We start from the raw sequence: 26145 nt of genomic DNA, 5'->3' as shown, positions 1-26145 counted from the left end.
ATTCAAGTATGAAATTCAATCTACTGAGACAAAAATGCTTTCAAGCATTTACCAGAGCTACCTACAAGTAGGTTAGAGACAAGCATCAAAATTCTTGTCCCAAAAGCTTCATTCAAGCCTACTGCTCACTAGTCATGGCATGCACTAATACACAGCTCTTACAATAGTGTTGTACAGAGAATTCTGAAAGGAGGAGAAAGTGTTTAAACTCATCACGATACCTGAAAGTCTTTAATATCAAAATGAGAAGTCAGTTTGGCCACATACCAAGAAATCTGGTGAGTATAGTATCTTCCAAGAGCATATGCCATGCAGTCACAATTCTCTTTGGAGACCTTATCATACGACACAGTATTTTACTTAGGTAAGATAGTAGAACATCCAGGTTATAAAAAGAAATAAAAATCAAGGCAGGTAGTGATGACTAAAAACTCTTGCAGAAACAGTGGTAGAAAGGGGAAGCAGAAAACAACCCACAAAGCACAATACTTGTTCAATTGCAGATCCAAAATACTCTGGAAGTATTTGAGGCACATGTCATACGTGGAGTCATCTCGGCTCTGAATTCCTCAAGCCCACACCAAGATCTGCCATCATGAAAGGAAGAGCTACAATATTTGCACAAAGTATGTGCATTACAACTCAGACTAGAAGCTGCTCTTGAAAGCACATCAGTGCAAGTACCTAAGTACTGCCAGGTGTCATGTTTGATGTATGGAAGCCTAACAGTATAAGAAAGGGAAAATACTAATTGTCAGAATAACTTTTTCAAACTCAGACTACTGTACAATGCAATGCAGCACTACAGTGCTGATTTTGCTCATCGCCTTCTCCAATGCAGCTCCATGGCAGAGTAACCCAGCTTGTCAGCCAGATCCAGCCTCCCAGCCCCTGGCATTCAACGTGCCTTTTGTTGAGCTCAGCTGGTGACCTACCCAGACAGTATCCAGCAGCAAGACAAGCTCAGGCTGTGGTTTTCCCAGCCTTTTGCTTCCCAGCTAAGCTGAATTACGATTTCCACTTGGCAAGTGGGAATAGTCCTGCCTCCTTCTCCCCTTTCTACCAACAACCCCTTCAATCAGAACGCAAATTGATTCAGCTCATGAACCTAGCAAAAAAATAAAAAAATATAAAAGCCTAAAACATAGATCTTTTTTTTTTTTTTTTGCCAGAATAGTCTCTGGTCTTTTAGCAAGCTGAATTGGTTTACTGGATCAGACAAATACCAGAGTCAGCATAAACTAAGCAGTAGGAACTCTGCCTCCTTTTATTGAAGCCACAGACACAGCTGAGAAGGGCTTGATCAGAGATATTTATCCCTGTATCTTAAACCACAGGTAGTACTGCTGCTCTCCTGCAATTCATACTGCTGGGACACAGCCTAATAGAAAGACAGCATGAGAAAATACAAATAGGTCACTCAGGAGAGAAACCACCTGAATCTGAAGCATGTCTCTTATTGAAGCAGCAGAGAGAGGAGACATCAGTCTTTGAACAAAGGCAAATTAAAATGGTATGTTGGACCAATAGTAGATGCTGAAGGCCTTTTTTAGCAAGCCAGTTAACTATTAGATGTATCACATAAAACACATGGCAGTGCACAGTGGCTGCACAAGCATATGTAATTTCAATTATAGTTCCCTTACTTTTTCACCTGTGTAGAGTTTATACCTGCTTGCCTAAGGCACCTACAGAGTAGCACTGCTGTGAGAGTCTACAAGTGTCCCAATATGAGTGAAGTTAAAACTGGGATGCAACATCAAAGCCAAGAGTTTGCTCCTGTCACAAGGGGACAGACTCATTGCTCCTGCATCCCACCAGGCAGTTCTGCCTGTCCCTTTTGCATTGACTGCAGTACTTGTCAGATCCCACCAGAAACTAAGTACACAATTTCCTAAAAATATTTTCTCCTCTCCAGAAAACAGTTAATACTGAGAACAGTGGGAGGAAAAAAAAAAAAAAAAAAAAAAAAAAAAAAAAAAAAAAAAAAAAAAGAGAGAGAGAATAGGACTAAACCAACAACTGTTGCTGAAATGAGGTAAAAGTGAAGCAATACCTGAACCATAAGTTATCCTCTCCAAGACTTCTACTAGGAGCATATAGTCAGAGATATATAAAAAGACATAGATGCAAGCAAGCTAACACTGCACTACCTATCTGGCAACTTGTTATTTGGAGTAAATATAAATTGTCCCTCAGGGGGCTGACTTACCAGAGACACAACCCTAAACTGGAAGGGGACTCAGCAATGGAGGTGTAAGTGATGTACATTTAAAAAGAGAAGGGAAGAAACTCTAGGCATGGAAAGAGATATAATTTCTGTGGAGGTTTTCAACAGTCTCATATAATGCCAAGAAAGAGTCTCATCAGAGGACTAACTGAAAGAAGTAAAGTAACTTTCCCATTTCTTGACGAAGGCAGGGGAACAGTTTGTTCAGGTTTCCTTATCACTTATGGCAAATCCCACAACATTAAAGACAGAATACTATGATGAACTACATCCAACATATTCATTTTTAGGTCCAGCTACAGACTAAGACTGGTGTCAGCGTCTCCCACTGGGACAAACAGAAGCACTTCCAAGATACCAAAAGCTACCATAGATATGGACTATCCATATTCCAAACAGATTTTTAGAAAATCCCATACTAGCAACTATACTTTCATTTCCTTTACATTTTAGTTGCCTAGCATTTCCTGCATATACATCTAAAAACATTTCCCCTAGAGGACTAATATTGAAACTGGCAATATAAGAGTTGTCAAATTTTACTGCTTCTTTTCTTGACATAGAAAGCACAAAATTGATTAAGTGTTAAGAGACTTGGTACCTGTTGTTGGAGGACAACAAGCTCAAGAATAAAGAGGCTTATTAGGATAAGGCTGTTGGTAAAACCTATAGAAGCAGAAAATTCAAGCAGTAGCTGACAGATTTGACTTTTTCATCTATTGCTCCTCCTCTTGAGGATCACCATTACAACCTTCCAAGTTTCAAAATCAGTACCTTCCATGCAGGGAGAGAAAACAGAGTCCCAAAAAGGACCTGGTTCACAGCTGGCGTAAACCAAGGCTTAGCCTTACCTCTGCAGCAAGGCATCACACAGCTCAACTCCCAGTGCTCTCCTGCCCACTGTTCCCAACAGTGCTTGCATCCCACTCCTACCCTTTCTGCTCCCTCCTGCCTGCCTTAACACAGCATTAGTTTTCAGCAGGCAAGCAGCTGACCTGGCTGACCAGAGACACACACACATATTGCTAGCAGCTGAGCCCACTTGTGGAAAGGAGAGGTTTTAGGGAGGCCACACTCATGATGAAGCCACACTTTCATACAACTTGGCCAGAAATTGGAGAAAGACAACTGAAAGCCATGTAAACTCCCAAACAAAATTCCCCTCTAGTCTGCAAAACACCCACCCTTTTCCATATGTGGAGAGTGAATGTACAATGCCAGCTTCAGATCTTTGGAAATCTTTAGGAGAGAAGGTAGTACACTGCAGTATTACACGGCAGTATTACTGGTGTCAGGTTATTTCATGCTTTCTGACCTTAAGTACACCCCTTGGAAGGGGGTGGAAGGGAAGCCAATAAATAATTCAAATAGTTCATCAGTAAATCACCATGGAAAATTAACAAGATTAAATGTCTTTGGCTTCATACTGCTGGAGCTAAGTGACAAGGAAGTGTCACTTAGGTAAAAGATGTTTACACTAACACAGGATATATTTTATATTTACAGTGGAATCATGCAACAATTTTGCAGTCATGGCCTGGATAATTGAATATAACCAACAATGTTGTGGAGTTTTCACTGGTGGTTAGCTTAACTTGGCTTTGAAGTAATCTTGCACAATCTTATATTTCATTCTAATTTTTGCTGACAATTACCATTCCAAAATTTAGACATCCACAGCATGGGCACCTATCTCTGATCAGTCACCCTGGATACTTTAAGAGCAGATTTCAGCATCCACGATCTGTGCCAGCTTGACTGGCCCAAAAGCAAAGCTGCAGGCTGGATTTGTTTGACTGCACTTCTATCACTGTTCCATTTACCATGCCCCTCCAAGGTGGCTGCAAAGCTGTCTGCTCACTGGGGGAGCTGTGAAGCAGGTACCTTGTGCAAAAGTGAGCACTGCCAACTCCACCGGAAGCCCCAGTCAGATTCTCCTGAGCATTTTCCTTTGTGCATTACTTATGCAAATACATGTAAATACACAAGATCTCAAGGCTTTAGGAAACACTTCAGAAAGCAGTAAGTTAATTAGGCAGGAAATCAGCTTATCTGTCCTGGAAGATACTGTAAAATTCAACAATACCAATCCTTTGGACAATCCATTTAAAAAAAAGAAAAATCAAACTTGCAAGCTCCCCTCAGTTATGTAGTGGCAGTGCTGTGACTCACTGCACACTGTTTATTTTATGTTCAAGGAGTCCAAAAGCTGAGCATTTTCACTCCTGGTTTGTCTGGCCCCTTTTGTCCACCCTACCTCAAGTTCTGAGACATTAGATATATCTGAAAACTTAAATAAAACTGCATGTTTTTCAAAGAGTGGTTAAGAAGTCTGGCACAAATTGTAGAGAGACTGCTGTATGGTATAACTGCACCAACAACTACACTGTAACAAAGTTTAGCATTCCTGGACTAAACAAACTTCAACAACAGAGATCATTTCCATAAACTAAATACCCTACATGGTAACAGCCCACAGAATTATGTCTCAAGTATTTGACATATCAAGCACTCAAGGAGAGAGAAAAGCATTACTACCTAGATAACTATTATTAGTCCATATTGCAAAGTATGGAAAAGCAGGATGCATCCAAAGTGTGGAGGAAAGCTCCATACACTCCATAGTACCCAGAAAGATGAGTCTTTGCATCCCTCAGCAGAGCTGTCTAGCATGGGAGGTTACACAGCAGCTTCTGTGAAAAACTTATATTCAAATAAAGGGAAAACCATAGCAAGCACAAATCTGCCAAAGCAATTCTGAGCTCAGACTTGCCAGCTAGTGAAGCAAAAGTAAATAGTAGAGAAAATGTAGCTCAAGGATCATGCTTTACTATCTTGGCTCTCAGTTGCTTCTTCCACCTACTTGAAGCCATGGTATTAAATTTCATCACCCAAATGTTCCATGCCAGCTTGCACTACTATTTGAGTCTGTTTGCAATCAAGAAAATGAGGGAAACGTTTGCAGTAAAACTACCTACCTGTCTTTACAAGTAGCTATACAAGTTCATCTTGAGAACTCCACACAGCCAAATCTATGTTCTTCCTTTAATGAAGGGCCTAGGGTTTTTTATTATTTAGATACAGTGCTTCCCCTGTCAGAAATTGGTGTGTCCCAAATTAACTTTTTTCCAAAGCCTTTGACCAGCAAGTCGAATGTCTACAGAACATTTCAAACTCCCTCACCTTTTTTTTTTTTTTTTTTTTTTTTTTGAAGAACAGGCTATATGTATTTCAGACTATGAGCAAGACACAGATGATCAGGTTCCTTTCAAATTATCAGAAGGCCACTATTGGTCAGAATACAAGTTTGACTGAGAACCAAGCAATCCTCAAATCTCAGTTATGTGCTTATGAGACACAGATCTCCTGGATGATGTCTTCAATTCAAAAGGGGTCCCATGGCAACACAAAAAAAGCAAGTAGGTTACTTCAGGTGTTACTTTCTACCACCTGAGTACAAGGATGTCTATGCCCTTGTGTCCAGGTTCCAGCTGACATCTTAGCCAACTCAGCTACATAAAGTAACACAAATTAAAATATGATGGTTTAAATGAACATCACCTTCTAAATAAAAAACACCTACAGGATCTCTTAAGCAGTGAATGCAGTTTTAAAGTGAATTTTAGCCTTGCTATTGAGAAAATCATATGCACACAGCAACTCCAGTGACTGAATTACTGTATGCCAGCTAGACATATTTCTATATCCCTCATCTGTTTTTCATTTCTGAACTTTTCAGCATTGCGCTGCCACAAGAACAGTATCTATCCTGTGACAAAAAAATCAAACATGAAGAATGTTTTCATGACCCTAGTAAGTCTTAAGGCACATGGATAAGACAAGAATTTTTACATGTCAAATACTATAAGGATGGCTTAACAACTTCAGCAATACAAAGACACCCCCCAAACAACCAATCATTACACACATTTTCCTGTAAAACAGTTAGAAACAAGGCTTTTCAGGAAAGAGTCTCTACATTTTGAAGGGCATTTATAATGGAGAGATGACCTCAGGCACATTGTTCCAGAGTAGTTAGCAAGAAGCAGCCCATCATAAAAGAGTCACCACTCATCAGAACCCAATAAATCTTAATCTTTCAAGTGACCAGCACATCATGCAGGAGCAACCACTACTTTCAGGCTCTTCCAGTAACTTCTTAGGTGCTTAAATTTTTAATGTGAAGCAAGTCACGTTCAACTAGGAACCTCAGCAAGTCATTCACTGGAAAATGAAAAACTTGACTTAGATGTTAAAGTCTGAGAGATTTCCTCAACAAGAGAGGAATATTAAAAATATCCTATGAAATGACATCTTCCAAGGAGAAACTTGTAATACACTTCTCTGCAAGATTCATCAAGCACAAAAATAATGTCTGAAGAGTAATTTGCTTGTAAAGTGAACTAAAAGCACCAATACCAACCCCACGTAATTGCTGTAACATGGGGAAAAAACCTTAACAGGCAGGAGAGATTGTGGAGAAGGAAGAGAAATCCACTGCACTCACACCAAGAAAAAGGCATAGTGCATAGCAATAGTCAAGATACTCAATATTTCAATACTGTTTCACTTTGATGTACTGCAACAGAACAAGCAGAGGAGCAACAAGGGGTGCAAGATTCTGTGAGCTCACAGACATCTGAACCCTATTAACATCCCTGAGCCAACATAGCCTGAAGGACATTGCTCACTCAAATGAAATAACCAGCCACAACCGCCTGCAGCTGTAGGTAGAAAGAAAAAGCAGCATTGTTGAATCAGCTGAAGCCCAAAATAACAGCTGGAAAAGCTGCTATATCAGGAACAGAATGGGCAAGAGGTTCCAAAAATCAGTGGTTGCAGTGTTTTTTGTCTGCAAGCAGGTACACGGGTTTGTTAACAAGCACAAAGGTTTTGTTTCTGTAAATGACTTTTACCACTTTTCCTCTGTAAGCCTGAGGAATATCCAAAAAGCTTTTCTTGTTTGGTCCTGTCCACTGTGTCATTACAGGAGAAGGCTGGTAAACATACCACACACTGCAAAGTGAATCGTGAGCCAGACTGAAAGCATACTCATCTGACAATTCTGCTTAAGACCTAGAAGAATTATTGAACGAGAAAATTTCTTTTCAATTCTTCTCTGCTACTGAGGGCAGGAGGAACACACATTGAGAGCAGCAGGGACACTCTAATTTGCATCAACCCCGAGGCACTGCACAGGAAGCTGGTGTCAAGCATCTGACACTGCATTTCAGTTTGAGTGAATAATTTCTGAGCCCTCTACCTGCAAGTTTGCAGTGACTGAGAATGTTTGGAATGGGCTTTCCAGTAAAGTCAGCTTGTCTGAGACTCCTGTTCCCAGAGAGAAAACCAGCTCTTTTGAACAGCCAGCTGAGACAGCATGTGTTGATAAGTCCTTCCTCTTCCAGAAGTAAAAATAGATATCCCATTCCTCAACTCAACTGTTTTCTCAATTTTTGGTATTTTGCAACTTGGTCTCCTAAAACTAGCTCTATATTCAGCTCCCAATACAAAAAGTCAGAAAGACCAACGGGAAGCTCAGATATTAGCAACCTTGCTTTTGTTATGTCAATCTTCTGACTTTTGCTCAGCTCCAGGAAACCATAATACATGAGATTTGCACATTGTAAAGGGCCCCAACAACCACAAACTTTAACAACTACTTCTCTCTTAGCTCCTCTAGAAAGTTCTGTTATAATCACCCAGAATCCAGCCCACGAGGGTCACATCACACCATAACACCAATAAACACTAACTACAGAAAACTTACATTTCTATGTGAGAGAGAAAAAGCACATTGAACAAATAAAAAGCACAACCAGCAACACTGACATCATAAGCTGCTGTACCAAAAATGCTTTTGATACCCACCTGATCTAGCAAGGGTCTACAAAACACCGGGCAACATGATTATTGAGGCTTGGCACCACAAACTAATCACATATCTTTTAATTTCAGTTCAGTATAGTAAAACTATTAATAAGCTGATTTCTTTTTAACTGGTCTTAGGCTAACCAAGTTGGGTATTTTCCTCTCTCCCCCCTCCAGACCCCCCCCCACCCCCCAAAAAAGTGACTGCTACAGCCACATACTTGAAAGGCTGCAGGAAACTATTTAAAGGTAGGATTCTCGAGAATTGTTACTGTTTAGTAGTTTTCCACATGTCAGCAGTTACCTCTAAAGGCAATCGCAAAAACTCCAGCCCCTAGGAAACCATTACAACTTTTCTGAAGACATTTAGCCTCTGGATATGCAAGTTATGAAGTTAAAGGGTTTACATTTACTATGTTCTAAAAACCAAGACCATAGAGATGACTAGAAACCATTGGGTGCCATATAGACAGTTTTGTCTTTTTCAAAATACACTACTATTTCAAGAGACTGAAATAGTTGAGAAAGGTCTCATTAAAAATGCAGAATCCAGTAAGAGTTCTCTACTCAAGTGGGTATTTTTACTGTGGACAACAGTTTAATTCAGGTTACTACAGACAAAACTGAGCTATAGGAGATCAGTGGTCAGTCGAAGAGCCCATTCTAGAGCTATACAAGTCCCTCCAACTGTCCCAAAGCTACTATAAAAACTCACCTCTTAGTACACATACATCAGACTCTTCCCTTTATGCTACCTGCAGTGGTCACAATTCCTCTTTTAAGCTGGGATTGACATGAATATGGCCTTTTGTGGTATCCTACTCCTACCCCATTCACTTCCCTGCATTTGCTTTCCCGTTAGCATGTATCCCCAAATGAACTTGCCATAGGATCAGACTAGTACCAGAGAGAATGGAAACCAGCCCAGCAGCCCCAGCTTCAGTAGGCTTCAGTATTATGGAGATTGTAGTTTATCTAACCTTACAGTAGCTTAAACTGGCACTTCCTTACAAGGAAGTTATTTTCCTCCATCTCTTCTGTTTTTGCATCAACTCCACATTCTTTGTGCTGGCACAACTGTTTGCATAGCTGGACCATGAACTTCAATGAATTATGGTCCATCTAAAAAACTCCTCAAAAATGTATTATTTTTGCTGGATTACTACTTTGAAGCTGAGTAATAACTAATAAGGAAAACAAATATGGTTGAATTTGTTAACCAGGAAGACCTTAATGGCAGAGATTGATAAAATGCAAACACAGGTAGAGCCAAGTTGTGAGACAGCATATGATTAAGACATCAGGAGGGAGATGAGGAAAAGCAAAAGACTAAACCAGTTAGCTCAAGAAAGATGGTTCTGTAAGTCTCAATCTCACCAGGGAGCTCCACAGGCTTTCTTATAATGGCACAGAAGTGATTTGATTTTTTTCAGCTTTGTCTTACAATCTAAAAGGATCATGCATATGCTCACAGCTGTGTTAAGAATATTATGATTGCCTTGGGAACTCACAATGCACACAAAAGAGCTGGATTAGACTATCTACCTTGCTACACAAGGTAGCTGTTTCACCAAACCTGATGAAAAACAAGTACTCTAAAAGGTGTATGGCCATTAAGTACTTCTACTGCAAACTATCCAGCTCCATCCTTTGAAGATAAAGCTAATGTTTTCTTTTCAGTTTGACATCCATCACTACAGCATTCAGCTACTTCAAACAATTTTTACAACACCCTTATTAACCAATCTCTCAACACAAAACTAATTAACTTATTATATAACAGCCCAGGCTCAACAGGAAGATCGTAAAACAGATGATCATGTAGCAAACCACATGCAAGAAGTCACCAACTCGACAATTCAAAGCTAACCCATTTCACTATTTACCAGCATGCAGATGATGAAAACCAACAACGTGTGTCATTACCATCCATAGCAAGGCACCAAGTTCTTAGACTGCTTCAACTGTTTTGTTAAGTGCAAACACATGGGTTACCAATAGTGACAATGAGGAAGAGAAATCAGAACTTATGTTAGATATTGTACAGTCAGTACTGAGTAAAAGAAATGGAAACATGCCTTGGAAGTAAACAAAAAAATAATTCATGCTGGAGTATAGAGATGAACATCTACTACTTTCAAACTTTTAAACCCTCATAGTTAAACCAAGATGACTAACCTCTCGACAAGTTAAGATATCCATAAGCCAAAATGACTACAACTCCCAAGTGCTTAGTTTAGGCAAGATTACACTGAGGAGCTGCAAATAATGGGTAGTTTCACCTTACTCAAAAGTTGTCATGAGGTTGCACAATGTACAACTAGTGTAAGGATCCCTAAGGCACAAGATGTTTTCAAGAAAGAACAGAAAACAGGACTGTAGAGCAGGAACTGAATAATGGGGTGAGTCAGTTATAGTAAATAAAGTTTGCCACCCTGAAACTACAGGAGGAAAATAAACATCTACCGGGCCTGGGCAATGGGTGTAATGCAAGTATCTGCTTTAATGAGCAAGGAATTCAAAAATAATATCCTAGAGACTAAGGCATCTAGGGCAGGATACTCAAATAAGACAACTAAGTTGAGTGAGCAAAACAAATTCATGCTGCCTATTTGCTTCATGACACATTGTCCAGCCTTCTCTGCTAGGGTTAATGAAATTCAGTTTCAAAAACCCACAGGAAAAAAAAATTACTCTAGCTTTTGCAGCACCTCATTTTGTAGATTGGAAGAAACTACAGAAAGTAGTTTCAAAACTGCTGTCAGAGCTCCTTCACAGCTCTTCTGCTCTCATTACTAACAGAAGCTACTGTATGTGTCCCTTTCAAGAGTTTACAGAAGGACATGAAATATCACTCCCATTTGTATTTCATGGAGGCATGTTTACTACCCTTAACCTAACCATAATATTTACAATTTATTTTTACTCGTCCATCCACTCAGTTGCAAAAACAGTATCAAATTAATTTCTGCAGTACACAGAGCCCAACAACCAAAAAAGAACCGAGTTTTCAATAAATAGCTCTTCCTGTTCTGCTTCCTTCTATATGCAAACATCTGGGCTGACTGCCCAACTGACTATTTTAAAATAGCTTTAATTGCTTTATTACCTGCTCTGATGTAATCAATGCTTTTTAATACATTGTTTCTTCCAGCTTCTTAGAAAGAGCCTTCTCCCATAGCCTAACACCACCTCCATTAAACAATTTAAAAGATGAGCTTTTTCCCAAGCTCACTGTTTAAAATCTTGATTAATATCTTTAGTTTTACTTTGCCTTAGTTTTGAAAAGCCATTTACAACAAAGTCACAGCAGTGATGTTCTGCATTAAATACAAACAGTAGGAACACACCTGACAGGTGATGAGTAGCCCTCCCCACCCCAAGATAGTTTCCAACCAACCTGTTGTGCTGACAGCCAGTGCCATGAGACAACATTATGGTTCCATATCCTCAGGGTGCCACCAGTCACATCATCATTTAAAACTGTATTAAAATTACAGACACAAGTTATCAACTCCTGTAACTTTTGAAGGCATAACATTAGCGCTAAGTGCTGTGGGCTTTTTGCCTCTGATCTCACCCTTTCTTTAATGAAAACTAATCAAACACGGAGTTTGTATTACAGAAGGCATCACCTAGTTTTTGATTATTTAGGTTTCATCTTCCTACAGAACAATTTAATAATACTTTTTCAGTGTCATTTTCCTACCTGTACAATGTGTCAGGACAAAGTTCTTACGAGAGATGCTAGGTAAGTCAGGACTAAGAAAAGTGATTTATGCCACAACCAAGAGGTTCCACCTTACCTAACAAGTTCTTCAGTGGCATGTTAAAACATAATGGCAAGTATTAATAAGTGTACTACTTGTGTATTTGTCTGGATAAAAGTTTGTGACAGGAAAGACCAGACACTAAGAAAACTCCCACACTGAAAACTGACTAGAATAGACATTTTATAGCTTTCTGCAGATACGGAAGCATTCTTAATGTGATCAAATATATTTTACTGCATGAGAGGAGAAGATAGATGCATCTACTTGTCACGCATACCCCCCCCCCCACCCCTTCCTCTGGAGTTAGAGCTTCTAACTCTAAGACTCTAAGGTGAAGGAATTGAAGAGGTACACTGATAAATAGGAGACCCACCACTCTCTCCTCATTTTTCTGACCTGTTAGAAATATCAAGCAAGAACACAAGGAAGAGTGCAACAGCAGCATCAAGCTCACAGTGCCTCATGTGAGCAGTTGAAGAAGGTCATGGAGTTTATCATGTGTTGAATTCTTGAGCCACACAAAGTACACTCCTTCTGAGGTACTCCACAAATTGCTGGGGGGAAGTCATTTTATCCATGTATTCTTGTCTCTCCACTTGCTTATTAGGCAGCAAGTGCCATTGAGAAGCCAGGCACTGTTAAATTTTTGGATCAGCTTGTAATCATCCAAGAAACAGATGGTGATTACAGATTCCAGGGGCTGAAGGAGGGGCTGTTTGGTTTTGGTTGTATTTTTTTTTTTTAATTTGTATAGTATGCTCAATAACTTCATCAGGCATTCATGCTCTTCTCCTAAATACATTTAATTTAATGGCTGACACAGTGGGGAAGCTCTCCAGCACTCTGTTCTTTACCTCAAAATCAGTTACAAAAAACCCCACTGTATAAGTTTTCTGCCATCTTTCAGGATGATGTTTTGAAGGACCTAAGCCTACAAATTCCCAGGTTTCCCAACAAGCTCCTGACAGAAGCAGGCAACCAATTCTAGTGGCAGCACACTCACCATCGTTGTGCCTATCATAGGATGCCGAAAACACAGAATCTGTGGCTTTCATTTTTAGGCATAGAAAACAAGTTACATGCCACCTTCCTTCCCACAATCATTGGAAATCCAGCAGCAGTGACAATATAGAGGTAAGAATGTTATTTATCACATCAGTTGTAAATTAAATACAATTATGGTGCTAGCTAAAAATATAGCTTTAAGTCATACTAATCACTGAGTTTAAATATTTATTTCAGTAGCACAGCCAGATTATCTTTGACACAGGGTAAAAGACCAAGATAAAATCAACGGTTAATGATGCAGATGCCTGCAAGATCCAAGCACTGACAATTACTCTTTGCTGCTACAAGTCATCAGTATTATAATCAGATCTACAAAATGGGACACAGTTGCTTTCCCTTTCACTTAGCAGCAAGCTTCATTCCACAGCATATGTCAGGACACTGAGAAACAAATTTACAGCTCTGAATGTGAACACATTTTTTTCTTGCTTCGTAAGACATTTAGGTAATGTTCACATGTTTTCCTCTCACATGCCCTTTGAAGTTATTATTGAATTTGACTGTACTACCAAGCAAGGTTTTGCATTAGTTATCTCTCTACTTCTACCTAAACAGCAACAGAGAGCCGCTTACCGTTTCTTGAATGGGCGGGTAATTGATAAGAACCTTGGGTAATAGTCATGACCCTGCAAATATTTCCTCCCCTTAAGAATTCACACCCCTGCTGTCAGCCCTCAGCTTTGTGGCACCAATGTTTAGGTTTCCCCTTTAGAGTCACGTTTCCTCCTGGGACAGGAGAGTTAGTCAACAGTTTGTTGTTTTTGTTTGATTTTTTTTTTCCTGTAACTTCTTCACATTCAATTTCAAACTCTGAAAATCCTCCAAAACACAACAATCAAACATAGTACTAAGACTAAAAAGTTAGTAAACTGAAGAAAAAAACATCTTTTTCCTTTTTTATCTTCACCAAGTGCTTCTTTCAAAAAATGCAGCAATGTCAGAAATGTAGGAATTGCATCTCAGCTTCACTGTTTCACTATATATACTTATTCCCCAAGACAGTTAGACTCAGAGACTTCTATTGTCTCATCAACTGATAGGCACTACAGGTAGTCTTAAATATATTTTTTCAGATGATTACTGTGTTCTAAGTTTAATTACTACTATAATGAACTATGATCTATGCTCAGTTTCTCGTCTTTGCTTATGGACTTGTTTATTCTGCCAAGAAACCCAGGAATTCTTAGTTCTTGCTCTTAATTAATCCACGCACATTGTTTGTATTTCTCCCATGAGAAACTCTTATGATGACAGAGTTAAACCATGCTGCACACTTATTTTCATTTGCTGGACAGTGCCACATGAAGCATTACAAAATGACAGGAAAAGCATCTAACAGAGGAGCCTGCAACACTTCAATGCTGCATTCTTGGCCAAGAAGACATGTTTAATTTGGACGCATCAAATTAACTTTTTTTCCATGCTCTCTCATTCAGCGGGATTTCACTTCCACAGGGCATCCAAGCATTACTCATGACTACATTTTGTAGTGGGGTATGGAAATGGAATGCCATTTGCAGAATGTAACAGATATTCACACCTACAACTGTCACCTTCATGTGAACGTGAAGCCTCTTTTCTCTGAGCCTGCTGTGTTGCTGGCGTTGTTTTTTTGAGCCTCTCGAATAAAAGGATTTCAGTTCACAATTTTGAATCTTCTGTGCATGAACCAACACACTTTATTACATTTTCTACTGGGAAGGGCTATGCACACTACAGCACATCATTGTGGGATGGGTATGGTGTTACATTTGTCACTGTTTACTTGGTTATTACTTGTAATGAAGAGTTTTTGCCTCTAAAAGTAGTGGTATTTTCAGTGTGAGCTCACATAGCAATGAGCTGTTGCAACAGGAAGACAGATCTCTGCTTTCATCTGTGATCTCCCTCTCTCCTCAGGGAGACGGTGAACAGCTAGCACACACTGCCATTCAGTACAAATCTCTCACCCTGCAATTACCAGGTTGCTTTCTTCCATTAAAGAGGCCTGTTTGGGAATTTTCTATAACAACAGCCACTAAAAAAAGGACCCAAAAGAAATGTATGTATTTAAGCCCAATTCAGGCAAACAGAATATCATGCACTTCCACAATTAAAGGCATTTTTGCTTTGTAAATAACTACTGTCTGATCAGTTCATGACATAGGATATCACTGCTCACAAAACTGACCTACAGAAAACTTGAAATCCTTTGTCACCATTTCCTACCGAGTCACAGTGCTACCTTAAGCAGACTACTCAACTTCACTGAAGCTTCTTCTCTGTCTGGTACATACAGGCAAAGCACTTCCCCATGATCCTCACTTCAGGCACTGTGCTGTGTAACACAGCTCTAACAAGGCTCAGTCTCGACGCACAGACCCCAGGCTTTGGGCAAAAACTACTGAAACATCCACAGAGGAAAAAGACTCACGGGATATAGATGTGTAGGAAACAAAAGGAATAGCGAGTAAGTACTACAGGCTGCTCCGCCGGTTTCATGTGGCTGTTTCAAAATTTGTAGTCTAATCTCAAATTGCACACTGACATTCTTACAGGCTCATTACTCAGCAGCAGACGTAACCCATGCAAACCCGGCACAGGCGTAGAGGCTTCGCTCGGCCAGCAGAAGGGAATACGCTTTTTGCTCAACTGCCCTGATGCCCGATTTTTGGCGATCTTCGGGCTCTACACTTTTAACCTGTCACGGTGGCTATTTAAAGATGCAAAGCTGCGACCTGAGCCTCGTAATGCCCACACCATGTGACATCTTTACCAGGCTCCTAATTTTAACATAGACCAGCGCCCGGCCGGGGGTTCTCCGGGAGCCCGGGCCGCCCGTCCCCGCAGGGTGATGGAGCACTTGGCGAATGGTGCAGTTCTGCCGCCTTACCACACCGAGCCCTTCCTCCTCCCCTCCCCCGCGCACACCGGCAGCGGACACTCGCAGAAGCGAACTGCACGGACACGGGACGAACTTGGCCGGTTCCCATTGATAACTGGGATTTTTCCCAACTGCAGCACATCCATGCGACGCCCGCGCGCGGCCGGCGGCAGGAGCGGAGCCGCTCGGGCTCCGCTGGCAGCACCGTCCCCTTCCCGGGCACCTCCCGCCCGCCGCCGCCGAGCGGAGCCGCGGGGCGAAAGGGCGGACAGGGACAGGGGCTCCCGCGGGCACCCCGCGCATCACCCGCGCCCGGGCGGGCTCTGCAGCCGCTCCGCTCCCCGCGCTCCGAACGCGCCCCCGGCCCCGCCGGGCGAGGGGCGACAGCCGGGGGGGCCCCGGGGACACGAGCCCGCCCCGGTCCCGCCCGCGCCCCGCAGCCCCGGGTGCGGTGCCCAGCGGGGCGGACGGCGGCGCTTACCGAGTGGTTGACCCCCCACATGAGGACGCTGAGCAGCGGGTCGCTAGCCCGGAACAACTTCACTTTTTGCGCCACGAAGTGCTTTTTCTTGGTCTTGGTTTTACTCGCCATGACGGGCACGATGCTGCCGGGGGCCGCCATGGCGCTGCCGGCGGCAGAGGTGGAAGGGGCCGGTGCGGGATAGAGCGGCGGGCGGGCAGGAGCGGAGGGCAGGGGCGGTCAGCGCCGCAGCCCCGCGGGCGGGCGAGCGGGCGGCAGGCGGGCAGCCGCGGGACGCCGGGCGCATCCCGGCCTGGCGGCTGAAATGGCCCCGCTCGGCGCGGCGGCCCCGCCCCCCGCCCCCCCCGCGGGGAGCGGCCGCCGCCCGCCCGCCACGCACCGCGCGCCCGCCCCGCCCCCGCGGGAGCCGCGGAGCGCCGGCTCTGCCGCCCCACTGCGCATGTTCCCCGCGCGCGGCGCCTGCGCGGCCGCAGACAGCGGGGCAGGGGGGGCTCCCCGCGCCTCCCTCCCCTCAGGGACGGGGCCCTGCGGGGCCGCGTCCTGCCGGGGGAGAACGTCGTTCTCGTCCGCTGCCCTCCGGCCCTCAGCCTTCTCCAGTCCTCTGGGAAACCAAACCTGCCTCGCCCTACTCTTTCGCTAGCTAGTGGCTCGCACCGTAACTTTGTACACTTTGCGTGATAGTTACTCCGGTTCCAGTTCCCTGTCTGTAAAGGGATCTGTAGGAATGACAGGGATCTCTGCGGCAGGGTTTTGCCAGCTGCTCTCGCCCCAGCTCGGCTTCCTGAGCAGAGCGGTTCCTACAGCCAGCGTGCAGTAAATACAGAAAGCTCGGTCTGCAAGAGTATTGCACCCCTATGACCTCACTGTGCTCTTACACCCCCAGCAGAATGTTTCCTGATTGCCTCCGTGGCCACAGAGGATGTGGTCAGTGACAGGTGACATCCTGCAAAGGCACTTCTGGCCCAGCTCATAAATATCGAGCACCCTGCATGCTTTGCTCCGCTCTATGATGAGGAACTGAATGACATCTGCCGTCCACTGTTCGCGGTCAGTACCCACGGTAACACAGAGCATACGTGCCCTTACAATAAGTCATACATCAGCTTCTGAATAATACAAACTGATCTGCCCGCTGTGGATCTTGCTTTGTTCATCGGCTGATGCTTCAGCAAGGTGACCAGATCCTCAGGGAGAGCCAAGAGCAGGGCGGCTCCATGAGGTGGACAAGTGAGCGTCATCCCACTGCAAACAGTGCCCTCAGTGACAAGGCAGGGGCCCACAGGGCTCATACTTAGTGGGCAGGGTGCTGGCAAGAGCACACACCACATCAGCACCCCAGAGAAGCCGGGGTGATGAACCAGGTACATCCAAGAAGGCACAATGTAGGCACAGGGTCTATATATCCAAGGCCAGAAACAGAGTTGCAGGCAAGCTACCTACAAGAAAGGCCCAAGGTATAGCCAGAGGACAGACCTGGAGACAGGTATACCTACAACATAGCTCAGACTATGACTGAAAGACTGAAACTGTGCCCTATCTGAGCTTAAGTGGAGGTCCTGGGCAGAATGTGTTCCCCGGTGTGGCTGTTCAGGGCAACTAGCGTCAATACACATGTCTGGGATCCCAACAGAGGCTTACATAAATTTAAAAATGTGTTGGACATCTCCATTTCTCTTTTGCCATTGTGAGCTCAACAGCAACGTTATCTATCATGCTGGAATCCAAACCAGTAATGTTTAATCTCCCTCCTGCATAGGAACAGTTACTGGGATTTATTATATGGTCCCTTTCCTTCATCTTTTGGAGAGTAGAACAAAACAGAGATGTATTTAATTTTCTGTCCTTTTTTTTTTTTCCCAGCAGAATTACTTAGGTGTTATAGAGATACTAAATTATAATTTTTGTTCTTGAAAATAGATTCAACAACAAAAAAAATCCCTTATATTCTGCTGTAGTCAATGGAAGCAGCTGAGTAGTCAGCACCTTTGAATAAAAGGAGGTCACTTAGATACCTAAATATAGATTTGAAGTCAGACTTTTGGAGGAGTTCAGTACCCATTTTATCCCTTACATTACACTTAGAACATGACATCTGAGCATTGTGCAATGCTGCACACATCAACATGACTAACATCTGCCACATACGTGTCTTTCATCATCTGTCCAGAAAAAATCCATATAGTGAAGCATTTTGGTTTATAAATAATAAATAGCAAACATTTTAGTAGGTTTTTTATAGGGATGACTGAAGAAGAAAGTTGCTCTTTTTTCCAGAAGACTTTCTTGTCATCTTGGCATAGATTCTAAAGAGCTCTTCTCTGCAAATATGAGTTCTCACTAAAGAAGGTTGTTTTATCAGAAGAACAAAAGATGTTGACCATAGCAATTACAGCAGAATTTAAAAAAAATCAAGGGCCTGGGCTATCTACATGCAAGGTCTGAGGCAAAGATTTGTCCTCTTCAATTTTAAGTATCACAAAGATGGTTGCCTGTAGTTGCCTTTCCTGTAGGAACCACTGTGGGCACAGGTTTTCCACTGAATCCATGATATACATGCAGCTGGACTCAGGGGACACTTGAAGAGACAACACTTGATTACACTTGCAGCCTACACTCCTCTTGGGATGTCTCTTTCCCTCAATTGTAATCCAATCCCTTAAAATAAAACAGAACAGAGGCTGAGGCCCTCCAGCAGTTCCCACAGTAAACATTCTCCCAGTCCATTTCTTGCAGCCTAGACTTCTCTTTCAAACTTCATTTAACTCACCTTCAGCAGGAGCTCCAGGGCTCTTTCTCCCCCAGTTCTAGCGCTAACCCTGCGGGCAAACGTAATTTTATGCTGAGTCACAATGCAGGGTCCCCAGCCATTGCTCACACCAAAACATTGTCACAGCCATGTTCTACTCACAATCCTTACCCTTTCCTTTGACATTTCCTTTTAAGCTCCCTCCATGTGCAGCTCTAGACTCTCTCTGTCCAAATGCCCACCTTAACACAGATCTTTAGATCAGGACCCCCAGCCTGTGCCCTCAATAAAATATTCCCCCTGCTACATTTGCTCTACCCCACAGCTTTTAAGACCTCCTTTCTAGCTCCATTCCAGCTGCAGCTCCAGGTCCTCTCTGTCTCTCAGCTCTAACCTTAAGCCTCAAACAAACCATATGCTGGGCTTTGGTGCCAGTGCCCACACCAGGAAATTCTTGCTGCCAAGTTCTTCTGGCAGCCTACACTTCCCTGGGACAGTCACTTTCTAGCCCTGAGCCAGCTGCAGCTGTTTTCTCTTTCCTTCTGTCAAAAATAACCTCAAACCTCACCCTACACCTAGAAGTTATGTTGAGCCTTAGACCAGTCCCCTCAGCCATTGCTTCCACCAACAAGTTTTTGCAGGCAAGCTATATCCCTGTTGCCCAACCTTTTCATTATCAGCTGCTCTCAAACGTCCCTTCATCTGGAGCTCTGGGCTCTCTTTGGCTCCCAGCACCGGCCCTACCTAACCTTCACACAAGCTGTATGGTGGGCTTCAGAACAGGACTGCAGAGCACCAGTCACAACAGTTTTTGCAACAAAGTTCTTCCTGTACCCCAGGTGTGCCAGGCCTGTTCTAACTGCAGCGCTGCACTCTCTTGTGTTGTCAAAAATAACCTCAGCTGCCTCTCCAGCCACAAGAGTAGGCTGAGCCTCAGACCAGGCAGCTCTGACAAGTTCCTTGAAATTAGACTTCCCCTTAAAAGCCCCTCTCTAACTCTCCTCCTGCTGGAATTCTAAGGTCTTTCTCCCAGCCTTAACTCTAATCCTGATGTAAACATAACCAAATGCTGTCACCCTCCTTTTAATTCCCAATCCAAAACAGTCTTCCAGCCAAGTTCTCTTTGCAGACCATGTTCTTTCTAACCCAACTCTCACTGCAGCTCTGGGTTGTCTTTCTTTTAACCTTAATTGTAACCCTAGCCTCTATTGGATTTGCATGGCAAGGTTTTGGTAGTGCAGGGGGCTATAGGGGTGGCTTCTGTGAGAAGATGTCAACCCACACTGGAGCAGCTTGCTCCTGAAAGACTTGCATCCTGTGGAAATGGCCCATGCTAAAGAAGTTTGTGAAGAACTACTGCCTGTGGGAAGAACTCATGTTGGAGTTCATGGATACCTGTCTCCTGTAGGAGGGACCTCACACTGGAGTGGGGGAGGAAGAAGAACAGAGCAGCAAAGACAGTGTGTGATGATCTGACCACAGGCACCCATTCTCCCACTGGGGGAAAAGATACATAAAAATTGGCAGTGAAGTTGAATCTGGGAAGGAGGCTGCCCCTGTCCAGTTGAGGAAGGGAGTGATAGTATAACTTGATGGGCACCTGATATCCAGCCAAGGTCAACCCATCCCAGCCAAATCAATAAACCCAACCCAAGGCTGAGTCTTGGGCTACAATTTACTGTGGGCTAGGTCAAACAGAAAACTTCTGGGAACAAAATTCTCCTTGCAGCTAACACTTCCAGTTATCAATTCTTTCAGAGTTCCACTGCAGCAGAAGCTCATGGCTCCCTCTCAAGCCTAACCCTGACTTTAATCTCAGAGGCTGGGCTTCAGACATGACCCTCAGCCACTGCCCAGGACACAGTTCTTGAAGTCAATTTCTCTTTGCAGCCCACCCTTCACTTTGAGAGCCCTCTTCTAGCCTCTTCCAACTGTCTAGCCCTTCCCAAGGCTTTCTCTTTTTCTCAGCCCTAACCATGACCACCTAAGGGTGAACCTTAGATCAGGATACCCCATCAATGCCCACACCAAAACATTTTCCCTTTCAAATTCTCTCTGCACTGCTTTTCTCTGAAGCTCCTTTGCAAACCCATTCCAACTCCAGCAGCAGGCTGTGCTTCCCTTGACCCTAATTTTAATTGTACCCTAATCCTTACTGTAAGCTAAGCCTTGGAGACAGGCTCTCTACAGAGAGAGAGAGAGAGCACACAATCCAGGTCTTTTCTTTGTTCCATTATGGTTTCAGGGCAGTTTCATGCAGGTGTGAGGGAAGTTTTATTCATACAGCCTGTTATGACATGGAAGTTGTATTTCAGTCCATTAACAATTTTCTACAGCATGATACTGTGAGTATATGTTGCAGTCAGCATTCATGGTGCCTGTACAGAAATGGGAGATGAAAGACCTTCTGGGACAGTATTTAAACATTTAAGAGCTAAGACTAAACCTGGTACCTTGTTGTCTGTAATGCCCACAGAGAGACATCTCCATTTGGAACCTGCTTTAGTGATGGACTTGAGAGTGCTAGGTTAATAGTTGGACTAGTACTTAGAGGTGTTTTTCAACCTAAATTACTATAATTCTATCTCTTGGGGCACATATCTCCACATCTGCATTCATGCTGCATTGCAGGCAACACTGCTTCTTTCACTTCACAGATAACTGGTGAACAAACTAACTTAAATGTGATGATGGTCCAGACACTAAAAAAAAAAAAAAAAAAAAAAAAAAAAAAAGGCCAAGATGTGACAGTAAAACTTCTTTTGAAGTTTGAAGTTTCAGTGAGTCAGGATCTGGCTCCCATGTAAAGAACTTAAGAAAATAGAGAGGAGATGAATTCTCTGAATTACTGTGCATTTCAAATCCTGACTGGCAGTTCCTAGTCAGCTTTAAAGAAATCCACTTCTCAATATATCCAAGTGTTTGAGACTTGGGATGCCCAGTTTTTTGATAACTGAATGTAAAGCTTTTGCACTCTACAAGGACTGAATAAGATAACACAACCAGGGCAAACTCACATTGCTTGTAAACCTTATTAAAGAGGTGTGATGCCACCAGTGGACTAAGCTGATCTTTTTGAAAGCATGGAATGTACTCTGCCTCTCATGAAGTAGTTTACTATCTTTAATAATGCAGAATATATGTAGAAACATCAATGGAGACCAAAAGGAAGAGCCTCTAGGCTTGTAAAACATAACAAAGTAGGCTTGGGGTAAAGTATTTATTTTGCATTGTCCAGTCTGCTCCATTTTTTCTGCCATTAGTTCTAAAATGTCTGCTATGACCCATTTTTTGGTGTAGGATATTCCCAACTGGAAGCTGGTGGACAAGGGAGAGAGAAGAATTGTAAACAATCTATCAAGGCTGTGCTAATGAATGGCTGCCCTTGACTGACTTCATCAATGGTTTGAATAAATTAAAACAAGAGTGTGACGTCTCACCTTCAATTTTAAGAAAGGCTTGTAATTAATCATGAATTAACAAGCTTTCTTCTAAAACCTATGTGCTCTTTTTGGTACTTGCCACAGAGTTTTGTTTAGCATTGTTGTTTAAACATAAAAGTCATTTGTTACTTTATTTCAGTATGAAAAGTATTTGAATCACTTACCTTTTTCTCTTACTGATCACCCAGAGAATTCCTGCAGGTGAGTTAGGGTCTCCAGTTTGAAGGACAGGGTTATCACATACTTTGTGAGGCTTTGCCTAGCTACTGTAAGGTAGTATTTCCCTTTACAATTATTTTCTGCAGCTGCAAAGAACAGAAGGCTTACAGAGTTTCCCTGGGCCAACTGCCATAGAAACTAATTTCAGCTAAGGCAGACTCATAAATTGTTCCATTACTCCATAAATTGGTCTGGGCACATGTCACTTCAAGCCAAGCTGGGTTACTTTAAATCTACCCTGTAGTTCTAAAATGATGCCACTTTTTAAAAAGAAAATGTCTTAAAGACATGATGAAAATAAATAATGTCTGAAGTCAGTAAATATTCTACAAGAGCACAAAACCTACAAGGATGTCAAAATATTAACCATTACAATTTTGTTTGGAAATACAAAAACAACCAGACCAAGTATTTTTAAGACAAGTACTTTCCTTCATTTGTAAAACAGAAAAGGGAAAAATAGAAAACTAGTATCTACCAACTATTTAAAATGCAGACTCCTTAATTGCTCCATATTCAGAAGAACAAGTCAATCTGTCAATACTTACTGGATACATATGTTTACAGGCAGAAAGCATTGCCTGCACTTTTCAGATGTGCTTTAAGAGCTGTAGGATTCACAGAATTTCACATTATTACAGAAGATTCAAAGTGGTCTACAGAACAAAATTTAAAATACAAATTCAAAATCGTTAAAATTAATTTGCAAAGCTAAATGTAGTAATTTCTTAACCCAAAAGGATTCTGATATTTCATTTTAAGCACTACCGGTTTATTTTTTTCCTCAACAGGAAGCACAGTACAAAACCAAAGTCCTGCAAAGAGATTTTCAGCTCCAATTTGAGATCAGGCATCTAACATAAGTGATGCTTTCTATTTTTTGTTTGTTTTGTTTTTGGGTTTTTTTAAGGGTGAAAAAAATAGTATCCCACTTCAGTTTAGGCTTGGAAAATTAGTACAACCAGGTGCAGCTCCTGTAGTCACAATCCTAAAAACAGTGGAAGCCAGAACAGCTGATTTTCACCTTGTTTGGCTCTCCATAAACAAGCCAACTAAGTGTCTCTACGATTAGCATCCAGCAGTAGCAGTGTCCATTTTAGTTCAAACGAAGTCAATTCTCCAGTGCAGAGAAATGCAAAACCCAACTGTCCTGCTCCCTCTGGGGCCCTCTGCTTCCCTTTTACGACTTCCCCACTTTGGCAGCACAGCTGCCAGTTCCACCTCCCAGCAGTTTAACAAGCCACAACTGCCAGGTTTTGCAGCTTATATGGTCTTTAAGGGCTAACCTCTTCCTTTTTCTGCAGAAAAGGCTTTTAACCCTTTTTAGGTTTGCAAGGCCTACAGTTCAACCTTGTGAGTCGTTTGTGTGCAGAGTAGGTGAGATTTTCCAGTGTGTCTCTGTTGATTCAACTCCTGTTTTATCAGGTGTCATCAGCTAGAAAATTGCAGAACTCTTCCTGTACATTGTTACTCCAGGGGGGTGAGAGGGCAGTATATACAGTATATAAACCTTTTTTCCCCCCACCAATTCCTCAAACTTACTAGATTTCACTATTAAAATAAAGATATTTTACAAAAGGCATCAAATATAAGCTTCATAAGGACACACTGTATATACATTTTCTTGTTTTCTCTTCAACTTGAAAGGTGTTTTACCCAACATCAGGTAACAAGTGTCAGTTTGAATAATCTATTAATTGCTCTCATGCTAGTATAAAACCTTTTATTTATTTATTTTTTCTTTCTTTGTCTTTTTTTCTTTTTTTCTTTTCCCACTCAGATATGCTCTTTATATTGAAAAGATTTTAAGCTTCTTCTATCTGCTTTTAATAAGCCTTAAAACATAAAAGGACACACAATTGAATAATAGATTGAGAAATAAGATGTAGTATTTAATTATTTAATTGCACTTCCTTTAATAAAAAATACTTGGTGCAGAGTTTATTTAATTTTGCAGAAAACTCCAAACATTGTAGGTTCCATTTTCCTCTAGCTGTTATATTTATAATTTTCAAAATTTCAGAAGAATTTTCAATTCATAGCCCAGAAATACAGGTTCCTGAGCATCTGCCATTTTAACAGATGGTGGCTTACTGTGGTTGATCACACGAACTACAATAGCTGAGGAGCTGTCACAGAATTACAGTTGTTCCTACGTGTTCTAATTTGGACAGTTGTCCCTGGAACTGCTGGTTTTGTTTTGATAAAAGGTTATGTTTGTGCATTCTTTCAGTGTTTCTTTAGGACTTTCTAGCATTCTTCTGCTGGAGACCTTGAAACACTCCACTGATAACTGTTAGGTTAGCTCTGGAAATTCTCTTGAAAGTCATGGAAAAGTAAGATACAGAGTTTTCAAAGCTCAGTTTACATCCTTTTATTTTGAATGCCTCCATTCAAAACCTCAGATACCAAGACACTGAGTACTGACAGCAATAACTGAACTCTGAAGATCTAGTAGACCATGTGAAAATCAGGTCTCCCATGTATCTAAACAGTATCTATACAGTATCTAAACAAAGTAGCAGGTAAACATCTGCCCAGCTTACATTGAAAGAAATCCCATGGTCATCATTGCACCACCCATCAGTTTGTCCATTCCAATTCTGAAATCTTCAAAGGAGGAAATCCTGCAGCCTTTCCAGTATTTGGCCACCTGCACAGGGGAAAAACTTTTCAGTATCTCTAATAATAATTCTAAAGACCATTTAGCACTTGTGGCTGCTGCTGTTTGTGCTGTCACTGGGCTCCTTCGCAAAGAGCCTGGTTCTGTCTTCTCTGTGCTCCTCTTCCAGTTGGCATTTGGAACCAGCAGTAGGACCTTCTCTTTGCCTTCATTTCTCACAGCTGAACACACCCAGGTGTCTCAGTCTGCTCTCACAAGCATGTCATGCAGCTCCATAGCTGTCCTGGTGGCTCTCCACTGCATCTGCTCCAGTATGTCAATGCCTTTCTTGTCCTGGGTACTCCCAAAGAGACAACTCAGATACAGGCTCAGAGATACTGAATAGAGGGCAATAAATGCTTTCCAGACAAGTGACTACACAGTTGTTAATACAACCTATTTAATCTTTCCCAGATGCAAGATCCCAGGCCTCATTTGCCCTTGAACTTCATGAGTCTCTGTCAGATCATTCTCCAGTCTGTCCAGATTCTTTGAACCACAGCTGCTCCCTCCAGTGTCATATTGCCTACAAAATTGCTGAGAGTGCACTCCATTCCACCCCATTCTTTATATGAATAAAGATATTGAACAGTGTTATCTCCACTATGAATTCCTGAGGGAAGCCACTTGTACAACCAGTCACCACTTCTGCTTCATATTGTTGATTGCAACTCTTCCAGCATGGTGGTCCAGCTGATTTTCTACCCCTGCTATCATCCACTTACAGAATCCATACCCCACTAATTCGGCTCTAAGGAGATAATGGAAAACCATATCAAAGGCCTTGCT

At 42.3% G+C, this 26145-nt stretch overlaps 1 protein-coding gene across 1 annotated transcript in view; it reads right to left on the bottom strand.

The window, feature by feature from the left end:
• The window catches only part of PIP4K2A (phosphatidylinositol-5-phosphate 4-kinase type 2 alpha), a 108652-nt gene extending 92037 nt beyond the window's left edge, over positions 1-16615 (bottom strand). Inside the window, exon 1 of the mRNA XM_083861526.1 lies at positions 16287-16615. Coding sequence (XP_083717652.1) covers positions 16287-16427 — 141 coding nt within the window. The 5' untranslated portion in view covers positions 16428-16615. The remainder of the gene's footprint in view (positions 1-16286) is intronic.
• Between the last annotated feature and the right edge of the window lie 9530 nt (positions 16616-26145).

The sequence above is a fragment of the Zosterops lateralis genome (assembly GCF_965231275.1).
Source record: "Zosterops lateralis genome assembly, chromosome: 1".
Lineage (NCBI taxonomy): Eukaryota > Metazoa > Chordata > Aves > Passeriformes > Zosteropidae > Zosterops > Zosterops lateralis.
This window is presented reverse-complemented; position numbering and strand designations above follow the sequence as displayed.